Source organism: Eleutherodactylus coqui, chromosome 5, assembly GCF_035609145.1.
Source record: "Eleutherodactylus coqui strain aEleCoq1 chromosome 5, aEleCoq1.hap1, whole genome shotgun sequence".
In the NCBI taxonomy this organism is placed as follows: Eukaryota; Metazoa; Chordata; class Amphibia; order Anura; family Eleutherodactylidae; genus Eleutherodactylus; species Eleutherodactylus coqui.
Window position 1 is genome coordinate 41,505,053 of NC_089841.1, and position 12,598 is coordinate 41,517,650.

The 12,598-nt window shown below is 40.3% G+C and overlaps 1 protein-coding gene across 2 annotated transcripts in view; it reads right to left on the reverse strand.

Annotated features, from left to right (window-relative positions):
- Window positions 1–1,473: 1,473 nt before the first annotated feature.
- Window positions 1,474–12,598, reverse strand: part of LOC136629170 (oocyte zinc finger protein XlCOF7.1-like) — a 53,802-nt gene continuing 42,677 nt past the window's right edge. The window contains exon 7 of one of the 2 annotated variants that reach the window (XM_066605331.1): window positions 1,474–2,808. In XM_066605331.1, coding sequence (XP_066461428.1) covers window positions 1,940–2,808 — 869 coding nt within the window. In that variant the 3' untranslated portion in view covers window positions 1,474–1,939. Of the gene's footprint in view, window positions 2,809–6,734; window positions 8,697–12,598 lie in introns of those variants that run through there. The other variant, XM_066605329.1, reaches the window with a different exon arrangement.

Consider the following 12,598-nt stretch of genomic DNA (forward strand, 5'->3'; position numbering starts at 1 on the left):
ATCCCTTCTTGCATAACATATTAAAGGGACTGTCCAATTGTAAACTACTAAATAGCCTATCCTTAGGATAGGCCATCAATAGTAGATCAGTGGGAGTCTGTCTGGGACACCCACTGATTAGCTGTTTGCCAGGCCAGTGCACTCAATACACTAAGCTGATTTTTGCAGGAATCAGGTAGTTCCTTTCCCAATGCAAGGCCTGGTATTACAGGCAAAGTTCCCATTGAAGTGAATATTGACTGTATTTAATTTCTTAATATTGAAGAACCAGGTTTTCAACCAGTTGGAATAATTCTTGTGTGAGGGCTGTGTCTCTCAGGTCCACATTTTTATCATTTCCCTAGAAGTCTATCCTAAGGATAGGCTATCTATAGTTTACAACTGGACAACCCTTTTAGGGCAAGGGTATTGCCACACTTAGTTTGGCAACACCAGGATGGTAAGCGTTTTGCATGTCCTATGAGGAACGGTTAAAGGATCTAGGAATGTTTAGCTTGTAAAAAAGAAGGCTGAGAGGAGACTTAATAGCTGTCTACAAATATCTGAAGGGCTGTTATACTGCAGAGGGATCAGTCCTATTCTCATCTGCACAAGGAAAGACTAGAAGTAATGGGATGAAACTGAAAGGGAGGAGACACAAATTAGATGACACTTTCTGACAGTGAGGGTGATCAATGAGTGGAACAGGTTACCATGGAAGGTGACAAGTTCTACTTCAATGGAAGTGCTCAAACAAAGGCTGCACAGACATCTGTCTGGGATGATTTAGTAAATCCTGCATTGAGCAGGGGGTCGTATCCGATGACCCTGGAGGTCCCTTCCAACTTTACCATTCTATGATCTATCCTATATATTTTTTTTCCTGTTTATGAAGTGCCCCTCTCTTTTTCTCTTTCTGTTGCACTATGTAATGAAAAATGTAACTCAACTAAATTAAAGGGATTGTCCAGTTGTAAACTATTGATGGCCTTTCTGTAGGATATACCATTGATAGTAAATCTGTGGGTATTCAACACCCGGGACCCAACTGACCAGTTGTTTGCTGGGTCAGTGTGCTCATACAATGAATTGATTTCTGCAGGAAGTAGCTCCATTCCTACTGCAGTGGACAGACTATGTATTGAATGCCAAGCTCCTATTCACTTTAATCAGAGCTGGGCCTGAAATAACAACCTGTCCACTGCAGTGAGAAAGGAGCTATCTGCTTCCTACAGAAATCTGTGCACAAGCACATAGGCACAAGTGCCATAGGCGAACAGCTGATTGTCAGGGGTCCCTGGCAATGGACCCCTGTCTATCTACTATTGATGACCTACCTTGCTGATAACCATCCATAGTTTACAACTGGACAGTCCCTTTAAATTTTACAACTAGAAGTAACTCTTCTACCTATAAGTCTGGAAAACTTTCCAGTCCCCTCCTCTATCACAATTTTCAAATTGCTATTGGAAACAAATCACACAAATGCACATCCAAGAGGTAATATGTCTTGTTAACAATACATATATGTACAAAAAATGATTGCATCACAGAAACTTAAATAGCCTAAGATTATACAAAATTGGGGAAGCTAGATTCATAGGCCCTACTATACTGCATAATTAGCCAAACAACCTGTAACAACCATTACACATAGATTTTCCCTACCTAGTGATCTGTCATCTTTGCACTACCCCTGCCTCACACGGTACTGCTCTGTGATTGTAACTTTTTCTCTCTTTATTGCTTTGGCTATACAAAATTCTTCCAATGGTAAACAAGATTAATTTCACAGTAAAACATTTCCCATATTGAGAACAGGAAATGGCTTCTTCCCTATTTGAATTCTCTGATGTCTAACAAGATCTGACTGCTGAGAACAATATTTCCAAAGTTTTGAACATGACAGTTTTTTTTTCCTGTGTGAGGTTTTTGATGTGTAAATAAAGCGGACTTTTGGTCAAAACACGTTCCACGTACGGTACGTGTAAAATGGTGTGTCCTTTGCGTGAATCCTCTGGTGTCTAATAAGATCTGATTTCTGAGAACAACATTTTCCACATTCTGTGCATGAATATGGTTTCTCTCCTGTGTGTTTTTTTTGATGGACAACAAGATTTGATTTAACAGTAAAACGTTTCCCACATTCTGAACATGAGAATGGTTTCTCTCCTGTGTGAATTCTGAGATGTCTAACAAGATCAAATTTTTTGGCAAAACATTTGCCACAGTCTGAACATTTAAAGGGCTTCTCTCCTGTGTGAAGTCTTTGATGTGCAACAAGGTTTGATTTCTTGGCAAACCGTTTCCCATATTCTGAACATGGAAATGTCTTCTCTCCTGTGTGAACTTTTTGATGTTTAAGATTATGCGACTTCTGATTAAAACATTTACCACATTGATCGCATGAATATGGCTTCTCCCCTGTGTGAGTTTTCAGATGTTGCTCAAGGTTTGATTTTACATTAAAACATTTGTTACATTCTGGACATGAAAATGGTTTCTCCCCTGTGTGAATTCTCAGATGTCTAGCAAGATCTGATTTCTTGCTAAAACATTTGCCACAGTCTGAACATGGAAATGGCTTGTCCCCCGTGTAAGCTCTTTGATATCTACCCCTTCTGTGACTTCTACTTTGCTTATCAGTTTGTAATGAATCAGGAGATAGAAAATGTATAAAAGGATCAAATGATAGATCATTGCTGTGATGGGCTGAGGATACATCTGGCATAATGGTATGTTCTTCATATGTCTCTTCTTTGATATCCCGATCATCTGTTTCAAAACCTGAAGATATCAGACGTCCCTCTGAGATCATGGTCCAGTCATCTGCCAAGAATACAACAGATTATTTTTGTATTATATAACTTCAAAAATGGTGGTGATATTCCATAACCTTTTTATCTACAAATATCTGTACAAATTATGTCATGTAGCAAAGCTCTGAACATGAAAACAGCTCCTGTCCAGTATGTCCTTTGATGTTCTCTCTTTCTGCGACTTTTATTTTGCTTAAAACATTTGGCCACGACTGCAAGGCCCGATAAGTTTATGCAGATTTAATTTAGTTTCTTTTTTTTTGCCAAAGTTATAAGTGGATACAAAAAGGGACAACTAATTTTTTAAACTTTTCCTTTCTCTATAAGATATTCCAGAGTGAGTTAGTGCTTAATAAAGACTAAAAACTGTTCTCAGCTGATTCCATTGAAATTTGCACCAGAAAGGGCTCAGTTCCGACTACCGCAAAATTGTGGCTTCAATCACTTATATTGAGGCGCTGGCGACCTGAAAAAAAATGTATGTAGAAGCAGCAGTACTCTCCACAAGCCATGGATAACTGTCACTGGTAGATCACACTGTTCAAGTTGCTGTAAATAAAGTTTCTTCACCAAGATTAGTTTTATTCCTTCACAAAAGAACTGATACAAAAGTATGATATGAAGCAGCATTTCAATAGCATATGTTTTTATCAGCGCTGATCACTATCCTATCTATATTCAAGGTGATTGCATCAACAAGGTCAATCAATGGGTTGGCATGTTGTGACATGGTGAGTGGTGGATTGGGTGTTGCATGTTGAAGTTGACCACAAGAGAGGAGCTTGGGTTCTAATGTTCTAGAACAGTCTTTTTCCTGAGCTGCCAATGTTTGACTTTGTGGAAGGTGGTTATGTTTCATTGGCCAGGAAGTCTCAAAATTGTATTTTTGTTTTTTTTATATATACAAATTTTCCTTAAAAAGATATATATCTCCACGTGCCCTAGCATAACCTTTACATTGCTATGCAAATCGCACACTGGACAGTGACTATTAAATGACTAGAATGCAAGTGCATGACTAGAATAATCCTTGAGTCAGCGCATCAGCCCATGTTGCGTACAGGTGTATCGGAGAGTGAAAGACATAGCTGTTGGCGGCCAGTTGTCAAAAAGTATTTATACACATGAATACACATTGTCAGATTGTACCAATTCTTATGGCTACACTAAAACTCCAATCTATCAGAAGGATGGGTGATCCTCTTCTCCATTTGCACACAAGAAAAGAAGAGTGCCTGCATGTATGAAGCTCTCTCCAAGGTAGTTTATGTGAATTGCTAAAAGAATAAATTATTTCACTATCCCCTAAGCTACAGTGAGGTTAACTACATGGCATGACCACCTCTCTACCTCATCTAATTCTCTATGGAATGCCACTCTGGGGTTAGGAGACTCCCACTCTGTCAACATACACTATGTTGAGAAATGTATTGAAACATACATAGAAAATGATAAATTCAATTTTATTTACATTTTTTAATAAGGGGTTGGGTTGCCTTGGGCCTCAATGACTGCAGTAACCTTCCTGTCAGTGCAGTGAGCCAGACATTATCAATGCTCACCCCAGAAAGTGGGAGCGCCGCATTCATCCTATTGAAATAAATGAGAGCCCTGTGCTGCTATGCTACTTCTTGCTTCTCTCATGGTCAGGACTGGAAGTGATGTCCTGCTTATGAGAGAAGCAGGAAGTGGAAGAGAAGTGCTGCACTACCAATGATTTCAATGGGAGTAAAGCTGGTGCTCCTACTTCCTGAGGTCAGCACTGATGATGACATCAGAACTGCTGCACTCACAGTGGGCTGGACGATCAGCTGATGGGGATCCCAAGCAGGGGACCGCCATCCATCAACTGATGACCTATCCAGAGGAATATTCCTTTAACTCCTTCTAGCATAGATGTACTATTAAAGCGCTGCGGAATAATACAAATAAAGATTATTATTACATCATGGTAGCTATGAAGTTTCCTCAAAAAGAGATAACATTTTGTTACATGATGACATAGACACAGAAGTTATGCCCAGAACATTATTTGCAGGTGTTGGCTGTGTTACAAAGCTCTAACGGCAAAAATTAGAGGTAACTCCGATCCTGGTACTTTAAACCTTTAGATGCCACATTTAATGCTGACCATAGCATCTAAGTGGTTAGACAGAGGGAGGGTACTTCCTCTGTCAACCTATGGTCTCACCCGCAAGATGATTATGGGATGACAATGGGTTTTCCTGGTAGGCAGGGGACTAAGGATCCTTTTACGCAGGATGATTGTCAAATGCTTAAGGGCTCAACCGTTCTAGCGGAAATCACTCCTGTGTTTTCACACAGGAGCAAGAATCGCTCAGTAAATGAAGCCAGAGATCACTCCGACCGCCTGTCTGCATTCACAGTAAATAGGCCGGTTGTTTGATATTTTTTTGAACATTAAATTTTTATTAAAATGTAGTTTTTCATATACAATTACAAAATTACTTTTATAACAGAAAAGCATCATTGTTGCAATTTGACAAATAATTTCATATTAGTCTTAATATTTCATTTAACCAAGGTTAATCTCAAGGATAGGAAAAGGGAAGGCTTGAGGATACATTTGGGATGAGGGGGTGGAAACCAGAAGTGTTGTTTGGGAGGGTATGGAGGAGTGGTTGTTTGAACTACGCATGAATTAGAGAGTTACTACATCACAATGTCATAGATGGTTGTCAGACCAGTGTATTGAGGCTACATCTGCTACAATGGTTAAATCAGAGGTTTATCGATCCAGAATAGGTCAGCACATGAGTATGCTTTATACAGTGAAGCGTGCAAAAGATGCCATATTATATTTTTTCCAATGCGCACATTGTTATCTCCTAGCTCAGTTACTGAAGTTTGAAAGAGTAGAAAGATGCTTGTGAAATTCCTGTGCAAAGACCAAGGACATTTTTTGGGGGAGTTGTCTCTTAAAGCACCTTTACACAGTACTACAGGCGGGTGTGTAAAAGGTCAACAGTTGTACTAGTGACGATCACTCTTCAGCTCAACACAGGAGCAATAGTCATTCAAGTGAATGGAGATGGAGCAGGCCCACTTCCAGGGTAAACAGGAGTTGCTCATAGATTGAGTGACCCCTGTTAACACGGAGCAAGAAAATGCTCAGCAGTTGCTTTTTGTCAGCTGAAACTGAATGATTAACAGCAAGTGAGCAACTGCTCACTCAGTGCCTTGTCTGGGGCCATGCATACAGAGGACAACAGTCACGTGAAATTGCTTGTTTGACCAAATATTCAGGTAACTATTGGCCTGTGTAAAGGTATCTTTACACTATTTAATCAGAGATTTGAAATTTAGCAAAAGGTGTCACATGTTGAACTGCGAGCAAAAAAAACAAACAAACTCTAAAGATATGGTACAAGTATTTTCTGCTTCGTAACATACCAGATATTAAAGGGGTTGTCTCACGAAATCAAGTGGGGTTATACACTTCTGTATGGCCATATTAATGCACTTTGTAATATACATCGTGCATTAAATATGAGCCATACAGAAGTTATTCACTTACCTGCTCCGTTGCTAGCGTCCTCGTCTCCATGGTTCCGTCTAAATTCGCTGGCAGCTTGCTTTTTTAGACGCGCTTGCGCAGTCCGGTCTTCTCCTTTCAGCACGAGCCGCTTCAGTGTGCTCGCCGCTACAGCTCTTCTGCGCATGCGCAGACGAGCTGTCACTGCTCGGGAGCGCGCTGGAGCGGCCATTCTGTACCATCCTCTGTTAGAGGAAGGTGCAGAGCCACCCAGCTGTCCCAAGAAGCCGCCCAGCTGTCCCGCCGTCCTGGTAAGTGATAGGCCGGGGGGGCTGCCGCTGTGCCGGGGGGGGGCTGTCGCTGTGCCGGGGGGGGGCTGTCGCTGTGTCGGGGGGGGGGGGGCTGCCTGGCGGTGGGTGACTGTGTGCCGTGGTCGGCCGCGTTCAATCCAGGGGTCCGGTCGGCGGCTGCGGGGCGTCTGGTTGTCAGGGAGACACAGCTGGTAGCGTCTCGGGAGCGTGCACGTCGGGCTACAGCAAGCGATGGGAAAAGAGCTGGCGGCCATCTTGGGAAAATTTTTATAAGTTGCTGAAACGCTGCAACTGTAAGTACAAACCAGCTAGAAAAGTCATTTACAGGGGGGCTTAGTAATGTATGCTTAATAAGGGGGACTGGGCAAAAAAAAAAATTCACTGCTTCCTCGAGACAACCCCTTTAACTAATCCACACTCCAGAGTGTCCACAAGGTAAACATAAGAGGTATCCTAATATAATTGGAAAGGGGACTTTAAAAGAAAAATATGAAAAATACATTTAAGCCTGATTCAACACTATCCAATTGGAAACAAAAGTAATAACACTATTCATTTTATATGTTCAACAGAATTAGCTGAAGCCAGCCTTCCAATGAGAATACTCCTATTACACATTTATAACAAAGTCCTAAGAAGATGGGATGTGTTTAAAAGGAAGCCTTCTGTCTTCTGCAAATTTTCTAATGTGCTTTCAGAACTGACTATTGTTTATAGCAGTATCCACATTCTGAACATGATTATTGCTTCACTTTTGTGTGAATTCTCTGATGTTGGACAAAGTTTGATTTTGTAGCAAAATGTTTCCCACATTCTGAACATGAAAATTCTCTCCTGTGTGAACTCTCTGATGTCTAACCAGGTCTGATTTCTCATTAAAACATTTCTCACATTCTGAACATGAAAATGGTTTCTCTCCTGTGTGAGTTCTATGATGTCTAACAAGACATGATCTCGTAGTAAAACATTTCCCACATTCTGGGCATGAAGATAGATTCTCCCCTGTGTGAATTCTTTGATGTATAACAAGACGTGATTTCTTAGTAAAACATCTCCCACATTGTGTGCATGAAAATCATTTCTCGCCTGGGTGAGCATTTGTTTGATGTGCTTTGAGACTTCGCCATTGGTTAAAACACTTTCCACATTCTGCACATGACTGTGGCATCTCCCTTTTGTGAGTTTCCAGATGTCTAACAAGATGTGAGTTTTTGATAAAACACTTCCCACATTCTGGGCATAAAAATGGTCTCTCCCCTGTGTGAGTTCTCTGATGAACATCAAGAGATGATTGCATAGAAAAACATTTCTTACACTCTGAACATGAAAACGGTTTCTCTCCGGTGTGAGTTCTCTGATGTGTAACAAGATATGATTTAAAAGGAAAACATTTCCCACATTCTGAACATGAATATGTCTTTTTGACTGTGTGAGTTCGCTGATGATTGACAAGATCTGATTTCCTAGAAAAACATCTCTCACATTCTGAACATGAATATGGCTTCTCCTCTGTGTGAGCTCCTTGTTGTTCTCTCCTTCTGTGACTCTTATTTTGCTCATCAGTTTGTGATAAATCATAAGATAAGACCTGTATTAAAGGATAGGATGATAGATGATAGATAATGACACGTTCTTCTGATGCATCTTGTGTGATATTAGGATCATCTACTTTAAAACCTGAAGATATTACATGTTCCTCTAGGCTCTTATTTTGCTCATCAATCTGTGACGAATCAGAAGATGGGACCTGTTTAAGAGGATCAGATGATGCATCTTTGTTCTGAAGTGCTGAGGGAAGATCTAGGATAATGGCATGCTCTTCTGATGTATCTTGTGTGATATTAGGATCATTTGTTTTAAAGCCTGAAGATATTAGACGTTCCTCTGAGCTCTTGTTTTGCTTATCAGTCAGTGATGAATCAGATGATGGGACCTGTATATGAAGATCAGATGATGGATCTTTGCTGTGATGGGCTGAGGAGATATCTGGGATAATGGCAGGTTCTTCATATGTATCTTGTGTGATACCACAATCGTCTGCTTTACAATCTGCAGATATCAGATGTTCCTCTGAGCTCACCATACAGTCATCTGCCAAAAATAACTGATTTCATTATCTTAAAAATGATATTTATGTTATTTGGTAGCATTTCTATATACAAATCTCCATTCAAATTGAACGTCAAGTGCAAAATTCAATTTACTGTCTAAAAACGATGGCAGAACAAATTCAGAGAGTGAAGACCAGTGGCTCTTAATTTTACGCCACCCAGCTGTGTTCCACTTTTTTGGTGAAGCTTCCATCTTCATAGGTTCATGTATCAGTGTACCGGTCACCACTCTTCTAGTAAATGCTCAGTGAAGAATCATAAAGGGACCGGCGAGTCAGTGCTATTAGGTGATATCTGTCTCACACACTTCCTGATAGCTACCAGGCACTTTAGTAGAGAACAAGGCAGAAAAGAGAAGCAGTATGTTCATGTATGAAGAAGCCTTGGGTTTCTAGCAAATCCGAGCCTGTATCAGAACATGGTGTTTTCAATTTTTCAAATCTAGAAGTAAATCCAATTCCTCTACACTCTTCCTTCTTCTATAATCCACTACTAGCTTTGACTAAATAATCTGCATAAAAATATCTAAAACTGCATGTGTGAATCTGGCCTTATAAAGTAATATATGTGGATGCTATCACAAATATGGGGCCTATGGGAAATCTGTAAAAGAGGTATGCAAAAGAGTCCACCTCAAACTAGGGGGCCCTTACCCCGGTAGATCACCAAGTTTAAATTACCTAAAAAGCATATTCCATACAGAAAACGATTAGCCATTTCTGTGCCATGATTAGTTTCTGGTTTTAGTAAAATAACCCAAAATATCCCATGAGGCAGGATGTCAGTAACACATCGTGGCCAGGAAATATAAAACTGTTCTTCTATAAAAACACATTTTGTACACAATAATTCTATATTCTTTCATGCCACACCAGGACTATGTTCACTAATCTGCTTCTTTTCTAGTTATGCAATCCAACATGTCTAATTTTTCTTTGTTGAGACATCTGCCATTGAGGGAGAGTCCGTTGTCCCTCATACACATTCGTTTGGCATCTACCCTCCCACCCCCTTGGTTGATCCAGAGAAAGGGGAAAGAAAACAACGAGGCAGATGCCAATTTAGCTCCTTTGGGGGAAAAAAATTCCTTCCCGACTCTATAATGGCAGTCAGAATAATTCCTGGATCAACCTTTGATAGTTCCTACCTGAATGTAAGACCCATATCAACAACCCGCTGGTCATCTAATGTCTATATCCTGTAATATCGTAGCGCTCTAGAAAAACATCTAGTCCCATCTTAAATTCCTCTATGGATTTTGCCATCACCATGTCCTCAGGTAGAGAGTTCCACAGTCTCACTGTTCTTACGGTAAAGAACCCATTTCTGTGTTGGTGATGAAACCTTCTTTCCTCTAGATAAAGAGGATGCCCTCTTGTTACCGTAGCAGTCCTGGGTATAAACAGGTCATGGGAGGGATCCTTGTATCGTCCCCTCATGTATTTATACATAGTTATTTGGTTGCCTCTTAACAGTCTTTTTTCCAGCGTAAATAATCCCAATTTTGATAGCCTCTCTGGGTATTCCAGTCCTCCCATTCCGGTTATTAATTTAGTTTCCCTTCTTTGGACACCCTCACCAGCAGTGCGGGTTTTGACTCAAAATAAACTGCTTAGCTGCGGCTGATTTCAGCAGCCACAGTGTTCCCCTCACCTTGTAATTCTTCACGCTGTCAGTGTACCCCTTCACCCGTCCGCCTCTGATGAGCGCCACTGGTGAGTTGATGCCAAAGTGGCATCACCTTACCAGCACCGCTGTGTACACTAAACCACAAGTGAAGGGGTGTGCTTACAGATCAAAAATTTGCAAAGTGAGGAGGAGCACTGGGGCTGCTGAAAGCAGCTGCAGATATGCAGCTGATTTAGAGTCAAAATCGGCACCAAAAAGGTACCGATTTGGACTCCGTGCCTTTTGCGGAAATGCTGTGGATTTTGCCGTGGAATTTTTCCGCTATGTGCATTTATAGGTATATTATTTTTTGATGAAGCAATTTAACTCTTTCATATTTAGAATTGCCCTGAACTTCCTATTGGGTTTTCTTACAAGAAAAAGATGGTAATAAGAGCCTTGACTGTGCTCATCTTGAGGTACCAGAATAATAGCTTTTTTGTTTAGGAGAACTTCGCTTTCTATATTTTACACCTTTTGCTTCTCTGGATTTGGATAAGAAATAACAATTCAAAATATTTTTGGGTGATCTCCACTGGAACGAATTCCCCAAACTGGGCAATTCTTAAAACACAACTACTAAAAATTCACCTTTACAATGGTACAAAGGGTTTTAATAACCCCTTAATGTACCTGTTCTCAGTTCAAATTTTTTATAAAATTAGGAAATAATGGTTTACTGGAATCCCAAATACCTGCTCAATCTCACACTCAACTAGTCCAATTTTCTTACTGGAGGACTAGATTCCCTTTCTAGAATTATAGAATTGTGACCTGTTTGAGCAAAATGGAATTCTCTATTTTCAATCTCTACATAATTACCAAATACCCGACAGCAAATATTTCTTAAACTTTTTGCAAATAAGAGACTTCTTACAGCTTAGAAGTGCTAAAATAAAATATCTAAATGAGGCAATTCTGAAACATTTCAACAAATCCTTAACCCTTTCCAATCCACTGTCTGACCTCTGAAGACATTATGATTTAAGGCTGTACAACCCTGATGTTGGAAGACATCCGTCGGGGTTCTCTTACTGTATATTGCCAGTCTCTCTGCTGTTGGAGCCTATCCAACGTGTCACCTCATGCAGTACTGGCTTTAGCCAGTATATAGCGCTGTTGTATAATGGCAGAAAAAGAGTAAGCCCCCTAGGAAAACTGGGATACAAATTGGATTGGAAAGGGTTAAAGGAGAATGGTATATCTTCTACAATATTTTTGGAGACAATAAAGGTTTGGTGAAGACAAGCCCATTGCTAAAGTGCAAAAGATTTAAATCTGAACTTTTCTGCAGCTTGATGACAATCTGCATTCCATGCCGTACCTAAAAAGTTCAGGTGTGGATCATTTTAAGAAACCATCTTTAAAATGACCCTAACAAAAGGTATTTTACTCCTTCTTGATTGCCCCTGATGTCCACTACTACCATATCTTCTTGCTGGAGGAAATGTGACCATTCAGGTACTCTTCTGCATACCTTATGGGTTTTCCCAAATACCCGTCTACTTTGGACGCTGTTCCTGTAAATTCAATAGAATTGACTGGGAGTTACAGAAACAGTAGAACAGTGACCTATGCTGTCTCCATGTCTTCTGAAATGTGTAGACAGATTATGCTGCTGTATTACACAGTTTCTATATGTCCCATTCACTTCAATGGGAATTAAGGATTCAGTCTAGAAAAGTCGGTTTGGCTGTTTCTAAAGTCCCAGCCATGATGGATGACGCTTTCAGACTGGTATTGACTATTCAAGATGGAAATACCCTCTTACGACCAGTTTAATTCTTCCTGTAGTTCTCATACTCCAAAGTGAACCATGGAAACTCAACACACACCAATGCTCCAGTGGACTGATATCACGCTTTCTCTGGTTGAATACGATTTTAGACTTAGTACCAGTTCTATACTTAGCAAATCAAATGTACATTTAATTGTTTTATTGTAATTTTATTACAACAGTTTTTTAAAACTTAGAAAAAATGTGTTTACAGTATATTTAAAAGAGACTCATCTACTGTTAGCCCTACAAGCGAAGCTTATGAACTGAATGTAGGTGAACCGGTGTGTCTGGGGATGGGCTATATGTACCTCCCCTGTCATTCCCCTGCTGTGAGCACTGAAAGCCGCCCCTCAATGGACTCAGTAGAACTGCTAAGTCGTCCAGCCATTATAAAATCAGAAGAGGCGGACTATGTAGCGCATTGGGCATTGCAC